Source organism: Haliaeetus albicilla, chromosome 25, assembly GCF_947461875.1.
Source record: "Haliaeetus albicilla chromosome 25, bHalAlb1.1, whole genome shotgun sequence".
Classification (NCBI taxonomy): Eukaryota; Metazoa; Chordata; class Aves; order Accipitriformes; family Accipitridae; genus Haliaeetus; species Haliaeetus albicilla.
Window position 1 is genome coordinate 16,534,318 of NC_091507.1, and position 16,117 is coordinate 16,550,434.

At 40.2% G+C, this 16,117-nt stretch overlaps 1 protein-coding gene across 1 annotated transcript in view; it reads right to left on the bottom strand.

The window, feature by feature from the left end:
- Window positions 1-16,117, bottom strand: part of AFF3 (ALF transcription elongation factor 3) — a 337,764-nt gene that overhangs the window by 19,097 nt on the left and 302,550 nt on the right. The window contains exons 15-17 of the mRNA XM_069770080.1: window positions 5,154-5,217; window positions 2,352-2,488; window positions 258-329 (exon numbers count right to left, since the gene is read on the bottom strand). Coding sequence (XP_069626181.1) covers window positions 258-329; window positions 2,352-2,488; window positions 5,154-5,217 — 273 coding nt within the window. The remainder of the gene's footprint in view (window positions 1-257; window positions 330-2,351; window positions 2,489-5,153; window positions 5,218-16,117) is intronic.

Here is a 16,117-nt window from a genome sequence, read left to right on the forward strand (position 1 = left end):
CCATCAGGCATTTAAAAATTAATTATGCTGACGTACCATAGCTGACCTGTCACAGTCAATAGGTATGAATTGCTTATTTACAGAGACAGAATGCAGACCTGGTACAGTGATACAAGGGCTGGACCTTCGCGGAGCAGAAAGAATTATCTGAATTTCAATAGACAACATAATCCTACCTAGCTGTGTCCAACATCTGATTTTTAAGAACTGTCTCACTGCAGAAAAGAAGCCTTCTGAGGAAATCTTGATCTACTAACCATAATGCTGCCAGCTGTTTGTCTTCTGGCGTGGCATTGGGGCCTGAGTGGGTTTTTAGTCTCACTGCGTACCTTAAACAAAAGGAAAAAAGCCAATGTGAGTTAACTGAGACAGCTTTATATTACTGGTCAGACAGCCAAGCTGGCCGATGTTATTTGATCTGCCCCCTTACAGATATTTGCTCAAGTTACCAGACATACAATGTGCTTTTTCTGGTTGTGTTTCAGAGCTGTTTCGCCATTAGCAGTGCCTCCTTGCACTCTTTAAACAGTAGTAACTTCCCTGAACATCCGTCAGTCCAGAGGGGAGCCCAGCTGGCAAGGTGATGCTGTCCTACCGAAATAACCTCTGCTGCTGTGGAGACCCAGTTACACAGAGTTCATGCAGAAAGGTTTCCACAGCAGTTGAAGGCAGACAGCCTGCCTTGAAGCTGGTGCTGCCCTCACCCTGCCAGTTCTGAGCATGTCTACCCAGATTTGCTCCTCCAAGCAGAGCACAGCAGAGGGGGAACATGTGGCTCAGAGCTATTTTTGCTCATATGACATTACATTCAAATTCTATAAATATTAAACATCCACAGAGGTAGCACTGCTGTTTCAAGAGTGTATGTGCTATGCAATCACAAATTAGTTTCTGGAAATCTCAGCTTCCAGCTGAATATCTGAACAATGGACAAGGTTAGGACAACACACAGCACTTCTGGGCTCGCTTCCAGAAAAATACCTGTTCCCCATAATTAGCTGCTTGTGTTTCTTCTTATCTTTGCTTTCAAACTTTAATCCTGATATCTGTGCAAAGATTCAGTATGAACATGTTGTTTTAACAGCCATACCTAGCAAACCACTTATTTTTCTGAGCTGCAGCAAGTGAGATCAACAGCAATTCACACTACAACACAACCACAGCTACACACATTATTGAAAGCTATGGATCTGCAAGCAAAATTCGTTTCCAGAGTCAGGACCATATATTTGCTATCTTGAGAAAAGATAGGGAAGACAAAGAAAGAGCTTTCTGCCTTTTCAAAAAAAGAAGGGAAGAATTGCAGAGATGGGATGTACTATTTTCTTACTGAAAAAAATACTTGATTTTGTTTAATAACCTTCCAGTCAGAAAGCTGGCCTCAATCCACTGAAATGCATAAGACAGCCCTAAGTGGAGTAAAACGCCAGTGGAATTGTTAACATGTGAGAAAATCTTCATATCAACACTAAATCCAAAAGAATGCATTTGTTTTAGAAGCTTTGCTTCATTATGGATAGGATTAAAAATTAAGATGTTTTACTTCCTAAGGACTTAGTCCTGATGAGAGCTGTGTGGTTGACTGTCCTGAGGCATGATGCCATGGTCACTGACAGTGCAGCTTTCTCTGCTAGCATGGCTGGGTTCGCTCTCTTGTGGAGAGAGTCACTCAGCTGCTGGGATGATTTTGACCTTTGTTTTCTCCACTGACACTGTCAATAATCTTAACTACTAGTACCAATTATAACAGGGAAAAGGACTTAAGAGACAAACTTTCTTCATAGGGACTGCAGGTGGGACTGAATTCTAGACTGTCCTGTTTGGAGAGCCATGAAGGTGACTAAATGTAGAGGTAGATTTAGTGTGAGCTGGACTGCTTTTGGGAGTCCGCTGGCTACAGTAGGAGCATACACAACAAATGGACCTTGAGTGTCCATTTTTCTATCACTGTTCACATCTTCTTTCAGGTAACCTTTAAACTGCAATCTTAAACATGTTGCAACATTTTGCAAACTACCACTCCATGAGAATGTTTTGGTATTATGTATTATTATTTTTCTCTTTTGAGTAGCATGGGACTTATATAATGAAACTGTTGAAGTAATTTGCAACTCAAGTAATATGAAAAGCTTTGGTGTTTGGTTTTTTTTTTTTTTTTTTTCCATTCTGTGCAATTTCCTTATTTAATTTCCATAGAAATCACAGATAATACTTATACATTATGTATCACTGACCAGGCACTTGGGAGAACCTCACTTCCCTTTTACTGTATCTAGGGAATTATGTGGTAATGTAGATGAGCATGTTTGCACAAACAGAGTGACCCCCGAGGTCATCTCCTCCCTTCCTACCTGATGAGTTCAACTGTTTCTGAATACATTGTATAAGGGGATTTAGATTCCATTGGGCCTTGTTCCATTGCATTTCCACACTCAATGAACGATAGTGCTGCTTCTGCATAATTCAGTGCCTTTCCAAACTTTTCCACCTAGAGGGAAAAAATAAGGACACAGAGAAACAGTGTAATCATCAAGATATGGTTACATTTGATGGGATTTTCTCAGCATGAATTGTAAACTTGACACAAGTTGGTATACCTTCAGATTCACAATTTTTCCTATGAGAAAGCTAAAGCCCATCAAACTGTGTGTATCACTGAAAATCGTAAGATACAGAAAGTAGAGCTGAAAAAGGCTGTGAGTGTTATTTAGTCCACACTCTTGTGTCCAAAGAAGGATCAACTCTGCCTAGAACGTTCCTGACAAATGTTTGCCAAAGCTCTTCCAGGGCTGGAAATTCCACAAACTCATCAGGCTTGTTGTTCCAGCTTTCATTAAAAAGTGTTTCACACATCTTTGCAAATGTAGTTTTTCATCATTCAACAAAGAAAGATAACGATTAGCTTGAACTAAGAGAATGAAAATTAAATACTTTGACTACTAACTCTTACTCAAAGGCTCATCTCTGTTCTCATGTTTTCCTTCTCCCTACCATTTTCAGTACTGCTTGACCACACTCTCCTCTTGTCAGGCATTTTCTGCCTATATCCTCCTCCTCTTTCAGGGGCTGCTCTGCTCCTTCGGATTCTTCTGCCATCCTCCTTCCTTGCCCCATTTCTTCTATTTTCAGTACTTCTTTGACTCTGTGTGTGTGTGTGTTTGTGTACTTACATAGATATACTTGCATATATGTCCTCAGTGACAGTCCATATGGACATAATGTTCATATATGCACACTTACATAATACTTATCTGCTCTCTGAATTTCATTTTTGGTGTGGATAGAGATGAATCATACTAATACCTCTCTGTCCTGACTTCTCTTTCCTTCAGTCAGAACTCCTGCGGTACATAAAGCCCATTAATGGACTGGATGCATTTGGTTGAAATCTGATGCACACAGTGAAAGGTTAATGGACCTTATTCTTTTCCAAGGGATAAAGGTTTTAAATAGTAACTTTGGAATGGCACACTGGCTTCAATCTATTTTAGGTTCTTATATGACTCCCATTGCGATCATACCGGCGAACTTCACAAACTTTTTATTATATTTCTCTCCCTGACACTCTTGTGCGGGTGGAAGTACTATTATCCCAGTTTCACAGATGGGGGACTAAGGAGCAGAGAGACTTACTTAGAGTAATTTTCAGGCTGCTCACTCTAAGTGCCTATGTTAGGTATTGCAGTGCCAAAATAGGAGGTATCGAGCCCAGTAAGGTGATTCAAAGTGCCTGGAGGCACTTTGGCAATATGGCAATTCCTCCAGGATCCCTACACAGTCAAGGAGGGAGAAGAAGTACCTGCGAAGGGCAATTCACAAGGTATAAGGAAGGTGCTGGTCCACTGTGTAGGGAAGCTGAATGTGAAGGATATTTCAATAACCTAATACTGATGGGAGGCTATTTAAACTGTGCCTAAGTGACTTTCATGCAGGAAGCTTGTGGCAGAGCAGAGAATAATGCTTGCACCTCCTGTTTCTGGGAGTCTACCATAAAAACATTTCTCTTCAGGCTAAGGATTTCCTTTGCATATTAAGTAATCTTTTCCATTCTGTTTAAAGCAACACACTAAAATGTACCATTTGTACTTCTCCACGATATTTTCTGATTTAAGACTCACTTTAGAGTAATATGGAACTGAATAAACCATGGAAATTTGTGCTAATAAACTCAGGTAGAGTGTAAAACTCAGTGTTAGTGTCCTAAATTAAGGGCCTGCTTCTGCTTCCTTGGCCTTTTTACATTCTGCACAGCTGAGAAAAAGAGGTGAAGAAACGGAGGCTCTGAGCTACCTTTCTTCTTTCCTGCTGCTATAACAACAAAGTGTCTGTCTGACAGAGCAAGGCAGGACTGCAGCTACTCCCACCTCCAGGACAGCCATATTAATGAAGTGTTCCATCCCGCATATTGTGTCTGCCATCCCATAGGCCTAATGTTTTTTAAGACTGTATTAGCTTATTCATAGTGCTGGACAAATGTAGCCTTGGAGAAAGCTTGAGAGATGGCTAAGCAGAACTCTCCTGGAGCACTGTGTATTTCGTTGCACCCATTTGTTTGGAAAGACAAGCACCTCCTTAGTGCTCCATATAACCTCAGATTCCCCCTTTTCTTACTGGCTGCATTTTTAACACGTCAAAGCCAGGGCCAAGAATCTGTTTGTTGCAACCGTCCTTTGTTCAAGGTGTTCCTCTGGGGTTACACAGCTCTTTGTGCACTTCTGATTACGTTAGGAAATGTCTGCCATGAAACCAGGATTCTTTTGGCACTGAAGAGACAAAGCTCTTTAAAAAAAGTACAAATACCTCAACCACCAGACCAAATTTGGCGATACAATTATAGGACCTAGCCAGCTAGTTAAACTGAGAAGATAGGTATGTAGATCCCTTACACAGTCTCCATTACTATAGTTACTAATTAAAGCAAAGGAATAAATGGAAAGTTTTATTTATCCAGGCCTTTATCTCAGTAAGTCATTATTTGTTAAGTCATAGTTTATTGGGCTATGAACATTTGATTATATAAACATTTCTTAATTTAACAAGCCTAGCCATCCTTATAATAGATTTTATAATTACCCCAGCAATACTGCACTGATGAAGAAACTGCATTACAAAAATAATTTGGAGCAACATAACTGGAAAGCAAATGTTCTCACCATTGCATCTGCTTTATGCTTCTTCCGTTTAGCTTCCTGCATAAAGTAATCTGCATTGCGTGGCCTACCAGGGGAAAATAAGAAGACATTTTATTATTTTCTGAAGTGCAGAATATTTTAAAGTTATTTTTCCCTTATTTTAAACCTGATTTGCAAACATTTTTTATGAAGAAAATACACTTATCATGTAACCATGCATCTTCTATTTCCAAATTGCTGCCTGTGGAGACAATAGCATTTATGGCTGTTCTCATTCTTTAGAAGTCAGTGATTCAAAGCAAAAAAAAGCTAATAAAATGCATTTTTATGGATTATATAAACTGCTTCCCAAATTAGTGCAGTTTTGATCTGCAAAACGGATACAAGCGTTAAGCAGAACAAGCTATTCTGTCTTCTCCTCTCCCTGGTGCTTGCTTAACTCTTTTCTACTCCTCTCTGTACATTGTCATTTGCCTTGGCTTCTCCCTCCTCTCAAAACAAGTGTGTGTTTAATCTCTCCACTTTGAAAACACACATTGAACCTGCTTGCCTCCACAACTACCATCTCACCCCCCTTCTCCCTCTTATCTGTAAGCATGCTGAGAGTGCTGTTTACTTTTGCTGCCTGGAGTTCATCTCCGACTCAGTGCTGGGCCACCTGCTGCAATTCCACCAGTGTTGCTCATGCCAATTTCTCCACTGATTTCTCCTCAAACAGATCTCAGAGACTCCATCCCTTCCTTAACCTACCTGACCTACTGACTGCATGGCACAAATTCAACTGCTGTGTCTCTGCTGAAATTCACAAGTCCGTTTCTGATCCAGACTTACCCACTTCCATTCAAACTGAAAGCACAAACTGCTGTCACCTTGGCAATGTCTGGTTACCACCTCAGTGAGCTCCTCATGGCTGAAGGAACTTTCTTCATCTCCTCCCACAAGCTCTCCCTATTGCACCTTTTCCAGTCACTGTGGAGAATAGCCATTTGCCATGTCATTTCAGGCCATAACCTTACATCTTCAGTGGTTGCCTCTCATAAAAGTCTTCGCATTTCCTGACCCTGCAGATTCTTCCAGTCTCATATATGTAGGACATGGCTGCCTTCTTTCTCTACTCAGCTAAAACATGTTCTGGTTCTTCTCAGCTTATACTGTGGTTACTGCCATATCCTTGTCTCTCTCAGAGAAGGAAGTTTTGCCTTGCAAAATAGTTTTCTTACTATTGGTTAGAGTGTCATCCCTTTGCCCTTACCTCCTGAAAATGAAATATTCCTGAGTAGTCCGAGTATGAATTCTGATGTTTTTACCATTCATGCTTTTAAGTGCTTGGTGTTGTAAATGATATGGTATTATTGCCACTCAGCAATCTGTTATAGGTTAACCCCAGCCGGCAGCTCAGCCCCACACAGTTGCTCACTCACATCCCCTCCAGTGGGATGGGGGAGAGAATCAGAAGAGTAAAAGTGAGAAAACTTGTGCATTGAGATAAAGACAGACTAATAGATAAAGCAAAGCAGAACAAGGTATTCATCCACTGCTTCCCATCAACAGGCAGGTGTTCAGCCATCTCTAGGACAGCAGGGCTCCATCATGTGTGACGGTGACTTGGGCAGACAAAAGCCATCACTCCGAACGTCCCCCCTTTCTCCTTCTTCCCCCAGCTTTTATTGCTGAACATGATGTCATATGATAAGGAATATCCCTTTGGTCAGTTGGGGTCACCTGTCCTGGCTGTGTCCCCTCCCAACTTCTTGTGCCCCCCTGTGTCCCCTCCCAACTTCTTGTGCCCCCCCAGCCTGCTCGCTGGTGAAGTGGTGAAACAGAAAAGGCCTTGAGGGTGTGCAAGCACTGCTCAGCAGTAATGAAAACATCCCTGTGTTGTAAACACAGTTTTGGTCACAAATCTAAAACAGAGCACCATAAGAGCTACTATGACGAACATTAACTCTATCCCAGCCCAAACCAGTACACAATCCTAACTAGGTTTTTTTTTCGAAATTGGGATTTCTCAGCACATTTGTTTAAAAAAATGTTTTGTGTCAGTCAGAGAAGATACAGATCTAAAACCCGAAGTCAGTGGAATGGATGAATAAAATATTATTGGTGATAGCAGTAAGAACATGGTGAGATCCATAACTGAGATCAGTGGGAGCAAGAAGATCTTGGCAGAAGAGGACAGCCATATACACTTCCTTGAGACCATAAGGTTATTTGGCAATGCGTTTACTTAGTCTGTTTCCTTCTAGTTATATGCACACAGTTTCAAGGACATTTAATTGCATCATGGAAGGTTAGTTAACCTTATTTTGAAAAGAAGGAAGGCTAAATATCACTAGATGGAAATAAATTTCAAAGTCTGGCTAATTTTGAATGACCTCTGCCTTAAAAATCTTGTTATGAAGAAAACCAGTTCTTTTGATACAACTTTCTTTAAAGTATTATTCTCCCTCGGAATGGAATTTCTCCCCAGCTTACTCCACTCAGTAGGTCAGAAAGGGGATTAAAGACAGGTTTGTGACCCAGTATCTCATAACCTAATGCAGTGGAAATACCTCCTGTGCCCAGCAAGATACTGACATTATCTTGATAATAACAAACCATCTGGATTTAGTCTTGGTCAATTATGAAATATTAGACATTGAAACAGTGTTAGGTTGATATAGAAAAATAGCTATGTTTTCAGAGCCATTGAAAGCTTAAAAAAATGTTAAGACCTGTCTCTTCATCTTGTGCAATAACCTAGGTAAGATGGTTTACTGTGAAGTGCCAAAACCCAAAGCAAAGCAGAGCAAATCAACAAGACAGTGGTCTCATCTCTCTGAAATGATCAAAGTGATGAACCTTTACACGATCCTTTCAAACTCAGGTCATTAAAATACGTCCTCTGCAACATTCCCTCCCATATATCACCCAACACTGTATGTCTAATTTGCTTGTTTGAAGCATGATAAGGGGCTGTAAAAACAAAGAGAGATAACACAATGTAATTATTGTCTACTTATTTATAAGTTAATTGTAAAATGGTTTTCAACTTGTAGCAGGATTTATTCTCCCGAGTTATGATTAGCAATGAGGGTATTAGCAAGAGGCATGCCCATTACTGAACCAAGAAGCCTGCTTTGAGAACCCTGCTATATGCAAGAACCGAAGTAATTGGTTTGTACTAAGTCCAATTGTTTTTTGGGAAGCCTAATATAAAAAAGAAACTATTAAAAGGCCATTTTAAAGCAAAGCATATATATTCTCAACGTGAATGTTTAGGTATTTCCACAGGAAAAATACAAGATTGGTTTACAAATCAGGGGATGCCTAACAGAAATTAGAATTCATTGGGAAAAAATGGATAGGGTATGTTTTCTTCCAGTTTTTTAAACAGAGCTTGTTCAATAGCATTAAGAAACACTCCGAGTCAAATTCTGATCTCTTCATGCCATCTATGAAATACTATTCTTCAATTTATCACTACATGTTAATAAACTTCCTATTCAGATTACTAATGTGCATGTTGAGTGAAAATGGAAAGCTGATATGTCCTTTAGATTTAATGTATGTTTATGTACATTGCATACATTTCTTATATCATTTTAGTAACACAATAAGGATGTGCTTGGATTTAATTTTTTCCTGATTTTTTAATAAGAAAGGTTTCAAATTCAGTTTTGTTTAGGCTCCCACTACACATGAACATCATTTGTCTTTTTAAATCCAGTATACTAGTTTATATTATTATGTCATGAAGTAAAAAAAACAGGAAAAAAACCCCCTTCTATAAGCTCCTTGAAGATTAACAGGTTACCTCAGCTCATGGACATATGAAGACACATGAGAAAGCTGATGCATAAATTAATTACTCAGGATAGCTCTTTTGCACACTGAATATTTCATATCTATGAAGTTCACAGAAGATTGTTAATCATGCTCTGATTTTACAGACCTTTATGTTATAGTGACTGAGAACCCATATCTGTTACAAATGTAAAGGTTCATCCAAATTTCCTCTGCAGCTTGGCCTATTTAGTTACATTGGTGATAATCTCAGACTGGAGAATTTGCAGGTAATCTCATTGGATGCTAATTTCAGATAACGTGTTATTGATGAGAGGCATCTTGAGGAGAAGCAAATCTGTTTTCCCACTGACGAGATTCAGAAAGATCTATGGCTAAACCCCTTTTCAGGTCTTTGGGTGAAGATTTGCAATCCTTCTGCAGATCACAGCCTCGCTACAGCCTGAGAAGCCAGAGAATAGAGAAAATTTCTGCAGTATTAAAATGGTACCAGACTACTGGTTGAACTGGAGTGCATGTGAGTAGCAGAAGAAGCACTGGAGTCTGTTAGGCTTACTGGCCATGAATGTAAACTGAAGTCCCACAGAAAGTTGTTCAGTGACTTCTGGTTTTCAGATAATTGAGTCAGAGTCTCCTCTTAAGTTATTTACAACTGTATGTATCTATTGGTGTCAGCACTGTCACTTCAGATTTACAAACAGAATTCAGACCTCTCTTTAAAAAAAAAAAAAATTAAAGAGAAGTCTGACTTCAAATTAACAGGTACAAACAAGTGTTTTATCTCTATTAATAATCTTGACTGCACAAGAAAGCCTTTTGTTTCTGAATATCTGATTGTTGGTACTTTTAGAAATATAGTCATCTCCAACAAAGCCAAAAAGGAGTTCTAATACACTGCTCTAATGCATCTCATATATCTCTCTGAAAGGCAAGAGAAAGAGCGCAAAGCATCAGTGCCAACTAAGTCAGGCCGCTGGTGAATTCTCCCTGGGATCAAGTGTCATTATGTGAAACTGGCTGCTCTCGAGGAGAATTTACCCTACTATGTTGATTGGGGAAAGCAATCAAGTACCACTGGAACCATTTCAACGCATTCTCAGTCAACACTAGCCAGTCACCTAGGCACTGCAACAGAATCCAGCCTTTTACAGAATAACCCCCCCATGGCTAGATCTGATAGTACAAACAAGGCCAGGCTTCCTTTTCAGCAGCGGCATTCAAGCCATTTATGACTTTGACAAGGGCAGCCTCAGTAGCATGGCTGTGGCTGAATCCAGGATGAAATTTATCAAACAATCTGCTACTGTCCAGAATTTCTCTCACTCGCCTTGCCACCACTTTCTCTGGGAGCTTGTCGAAAACCAGCAGGAAAGACAGCAGTTCCATTGCTTGTTATGTTGCGCGGGATCTCAGCGTGAGGTGAGATGCCTGCGGGCATCATAATTACTCCCCTTCCAGAAGCAGCCTTTCAGAATTTCCAGGCTGTTGAGCTCCTAAGAGTGGTGTTACCATTACCCAGGTGAAATGCTTGTGTGTGTATATGTTTCTCTCATCCTATTTAGCTCTATGCCATTACAGCGCATCTCTGCCACCTTTGTCTTTTGCTGCCTTCTCTGAATTTAATTTACTCCAGTTCAGCAGATAATTGCAAAAATGTAAACTCATGCAGTAAAAAAAAAAGGGAAGAGAATCAAACAAAGTGAATCAATAAAAGCCTTACTTCGTACAGTAATTTATCAGCATCTACGGCAACATAATCTCCTTGGAACTCAGAGCAACCGCTGGTATTTACAGAGTACACTGTAGCTTAGATTCCAATATACAATTTTAATTATAACTGCATTCAAAAACACATTTTTCATCTAATTTTTATATTTTATATGAACTAAATACTAAACTATAGTATTTTCTGCTTCATTTACATAATCTACCACTTGTACATTATTTCTTACTGTGGTATGGTGCTTTATGAGGATACATTAAAAAAAAACTAATAAAACTTCAATTAAACATCATAAATGTAGCCAAGTGCATATTTTAATACCCTTCAGAGATAATGCTGCTGAAGTGTTATAAAAAAAGAAACTAGTGCTTCCTCAGTGTACAACAATTGCATGTAATAAAAGCAGCTTAAATCATAATTCTAAATATAGGACCAGTTTCACAACTTTAGTAATCTAGACCCTAAAAAGTGGGTGTGCTGGAAAGGAATAGAACAGCAAAATAAGCAACTTTAAAATTTGATCAGAGCTAGGGGCAAATCAGAAGAAACTGGCGTAGCCAGGGTTAGCCCATGTCCAGTTTTGAAGCTGTGTCAGTAGGCCCTGAACTTTGAGTCCAAGAAGAGAAGAAAATCCTGTAAGAGCAAGTAAACCATGTAAAGTGAAAGATAGGTGTATACAGCCCTGCCTATTTGCTGTTTCATACTGGGACATGCGTCAGGAGCATGTCTGACGTTGAGTCACATATAAATGTGGTCATCTTGGGTTTAAAGGATAGAGCTGAGCAGGTATTACAATACAAAACAGTGTTCTCCCCTGATGTATCATGGCCTCCTGCTCATTCCACAACTTAAAAGAAATGCTGTTTTATGGGACATGGCATTGCTGTGTCTGGGCATGGCACACGTGATGGCACACCAGGTGGGGGAGAGCCCACAGCCCTGCACAAGTTGTGTACCCAGTTATGGGAGTCTCATGCTCACTATGGCAGACCCAGCAGGTCTGGGAAGTTCAGCAGAGGAGCATACAAGTAAAGAGGGCAGAGAGAGTTATTTGTGACCTTTTTAAATGATAGTGCTATAGGCATTTCAGAAAGACAAGAACAAAGGATCTGATTGGAGTCGGGCCAAATGTAAGAAAAGTTTACTCAGTCACACAACTACACAACTACTATCTTGTTGGGCTTAGTATAATAAGGTCAATAGCTTAGATTAGATGAATAGATGAATAGTACAGATACGTAGAGAGGGAGTTACTGTTGCAAAAAACCAGCAGACAAAATTAGAGCCTGGCACCTGATTTAAATGAAATGAAGAAGGATAAAATAAGTGGGGTTTCCTATTTTGGGAAAAATGCAAAATCCCCCAGACTAAACATGTCAATGTAGTGAAATACAAGAGACCATGAGAAAGAGTCAAAATCTAGTACAAATTCCTGGGCATGACCCAGATTCGTGACTTAAAGATATCCATGTGAAATCAATATCCAGACTAAAACATGCAAGGGGAAAGTGTACAAGCAAAGAGAGAGGAATAAAGAAGTATTAACAATAGGGACTTGAGCTTTTGTATTAAAAGCAGAGGGAGTAAACATTACATCCTTGCAGATAAACTACAACTGTGTCTCTTTCAATGTATGCTAAATACGTATTCTGAAATCAACTAATTTCAGTTGAAGGTGGAGTGAAAGCCTTTACAGTCAGACCTAGGGGGAGAGGGCAGGACCACAGCAGTCCAGGTCTATATTGTTTTAAAATACCATGGAATGACACCTTGAATTCTCAAGAGGCAGCTGAAAATCAAAGGCAGAAAGATCTTTCTGGGAGAGGGACTACCTGGCAACCAGCTCTGATGTTCCCAGCTCTGATGAGTGAGAAGCCAAGGTGCGGGTGAAACTGTTGAGTGACAGTACATGTGAAACCTGAGTCAATGAATGAGGTACCTACACTGAAAGGAGCAGGCGATCCTGAAGCAAAGACTCTATCCAGGGTTCCTGTCTTGCAATGCTTGTCTAAGAAACTTCAGTAATCACAGGATTTGAAGGAAATCATAATCAGGCACTAGGATACCAGGGAAGCATCTGATAGGGATTTGGGGAATTCATATTTCTCGTGCATTAAGTCATCCCAGCCCCTCTGCAGCTCCATGGCTCATTGTTGGTTCTCAAGATGAACAGGGTACTCTGAGGCTAAAAATGAGTTTCAACAGTCTAGCTGTGATTCTCTAGGCTAAAGTGGTTACGATCATTTGCTAGTGTGGTTCATTATCACTGGAAGATGAAAATATCCTTTCTATGTTGAAGGAATGATCAGGAAAGCTCCCAGATTTCCTTGGGGGATCACAGCCTTTGCATCCTAGGGCCATTACAGTGAGCCTTCTAGTCCAAAAGGGAAACTTCTGAGTAATTATATTGTGGAAAATGGACTTGAAGCACATTCTTCAAATGTATGTAAAGATATTTTCCACTGCCACAGGGACAGCAAAGCTGACTTAGGAATTAAGCTGCAAGTAGAGGCATTAGAGTATCTCTTACACAGCACACCTGTGAATCCTGGCATTGAGGGTGATGAAAACCCACACTGCTCTCTGATCCAGCACAAGACGACAAACCCTGAGTTACATTGGGATGGACTTTTAGCTCTTTGAGGAGAAACCAGTGTTTGCCACCAAACCTGAGGAAAACAAGCTCTGTCAAGAACCAGAAGTGTGGTACAACGGTAAACACCATGGGAGGTTAGATGAGACTTCCTCATATTCAGTACGAGACCTAGACTAGTCACAGAGCTGCAGGGTTTGGAGGGTGCCCATCGCCTGCTGTAGGCATCTGCTTATTGCTCGCCAGTTGAAGAGGTGAGGAAAGACTGGGAGAGACTGGTGGGAGAGACTGTTCTCTCCTATCTGAGAGATTCAGCTTTGCTGCTGGGACCTGGAGGAGAGTTTGCTGAGCCTGATTAGAAGAACCTTGTCCTGCTCACTGTTATGATTTATTGTGGACCAAAGATATATGCTAGTCAAGCTGCAGAGTAAGAAAAAGGCACATAAAAATCAATCGATGCAAACAAGTCCTCTTTCCTGAGTGGCAAAACTATCAGAGGCTCTTTCAGATTGGAGTCTGTCAATAAAACCACTCCTTGGCTGTGTCTGTGCAAGTGAAATAAGCAGAGCAAGGATACCAGCTCTATCGTTTGATCATCCATGCTGTTTAATTGCTAATACTCTCCCTGGCATAGTTTTGAGCTTGGTCTCAGACAATGCCTGGGCACAGTTGGGGGACAACACAGGCCAGGGACTATTCTCAGGAGGCAGTAGCTGTTCTTTGTTTTGGGGAGTGAAGACAGTTTAATCATATAAACATAAGCAGTGCTGGACCACTTGCCCATAGGAACAGAGGAGGGGCATGGATGTAGCTTGTAAGTTCAAATGAGGTCCACAACTCTGGCTTTCCTTTGATGACAGGGAATAGTGGCTATAAATTCTTTACCCTGTAAGAATCTCCTGCTAGAGCTGATTAAGCATCTATTTCCCACCAGACCAAGCTCTCACAAAGTGTCCTTAAAAAGAAAGGGGGTAGGTGGTCTTGCAGAGAACAGGTAGCTTAATTATTTAATCATGGGAGGCAGTGTCTGCTGTCTAATAGTCTAATGTTATTTTCTCATAGGCAATGTACACATGAGAAAATTCAGTGCCACAAGTAGGAAGGGAAGGAGAGGAAGAATGGGATGGTCAGATGAGGTCTTGAAATCCCCCAAAGCCAAGAAACTGGGAGCAGTCCAAAGTAAGAGTATGAATTTGTGAGGAACTTAGTGTAGTAGATGTTGGTCTATCTGACCAGTGATTTTTTAGATTGCTGATGAGAAGAAAGAGGAGCCAAGGTCTATTCCTTAACTGTGCTCCTGAGGATGTGCTTAGCACTACGAAAGTCTCTCTAAATACTTCAGAAGATCAGGAGTCCTTGAGGCATTTTGAGCATTGCAAAGTGAGATGACTTCCAGATGTTGTATGGGAGTCACAACCGGAGAGCACCTTTTCATTTCCACTCTGAGGCAGAAGAACAAAGAAGAGGAAAATGAAAATGAGAGACTTGGGGTTCAAGCCAAAGTAAAGAGATGCACCAAGAAGTTTTTATTTTGAGCTCTTTATGAGCTTTATGCATAACACCTTTACAGGTTGAATATTTCCTGGATATATGGCTTACTGGTTGACAAACAAACACAGGAATGCTATCTCACAACAGGTTATGTCTCTTGGACAATGTAAAGCTGGTGGCTGTGGTAGCACCTAAATCCATAAGGCTGGAAAAAACATTCAACAAAATATGAATTAAAAAAAAAAAACAACTGAAGAAGATGTATTATCTTGCTCCTGTAAGGCCAGAAAAAAAAGGAAAATAAATGTAAATGAAGAAAAACCACACCCCAAGTTTGAAAGGGTAACCCACAATGCAAGTGAGAAAATAATCCTGAAGAGCATGTTCTGATTTAGCCATAAGGAAAACTGGGAAGCTGGGAACGCTCTGCTCTTTTTTATACCGCACATGCAGTATTTTGAGGAGGGTGTGGGACTGTGCCCTCGGGCACTCACAGCGTGTCTGTGCTTATCAATTCAAGGACAACAGACTTTGCTCCTAAATGCGGTTATTGGGAATTCTATCATTCATTGAAATTACAGCAGGACTGCATTTAGCTTGAAGCATTATTATGTAGCCTTGAAAATGTTCTCTTCATAGAGTCAGAAGCGGCCCAAAATCCAGGAAATCTTGTTAAGAATTAATACTGGAAACAGCACTGATGTCACTTATACATGTGGCATGCTGGGTACCTCAAAGCATATTTAGAGCAGGCAGTAAACAATGGAAAACCAAGGGAAGTAGGATTTTGCCTGCTTTTGAAGGCTGTTAGCTATATTTACTTTTATATTGTGATGTAGGTGTATACAGCACTCTGCCAAGCAAGATATACTTTTTATTGACCTACTTGTGTTCCAATTTATTGCTAGTGACAGCTGTTGTCAATGATCTGGAGAAAATAAATTGAGAATAAAGCAAAGAGACACTGATTGGTCAAAAAAATTAGTTGTTGTTTTAAATCAAATATAAGGGATTTAGCCTCTTAAAAACTATGGAGTCTGATTAAAATGAAGACTTGAAAGCCATGGGTGAATTACAGTAATTCAGAACTTCATGGATTATGAGATGAAGTACTTCATAGGCATCATTTTAGACAAATGCTGCCATTAGGATTACTACATAATTTTAGACCTACTATATTGCATTTCTTCAAATCCTCTGCTGTGGTACTATATGATTTGAAAGACACTGGCTGCCATGTTTAATTTGATTCTTCTAACATGTGAGTCAAATTTGTTGACATTTAACATTTGCAGCCAGTCTAATATGCTACATTTCAGTGACTTCTCTGCACAGTAATTTCAGAATCAAGGTCTAGCATAGCTGGTATTCTGGTGGTGTTTCCTAGATCCA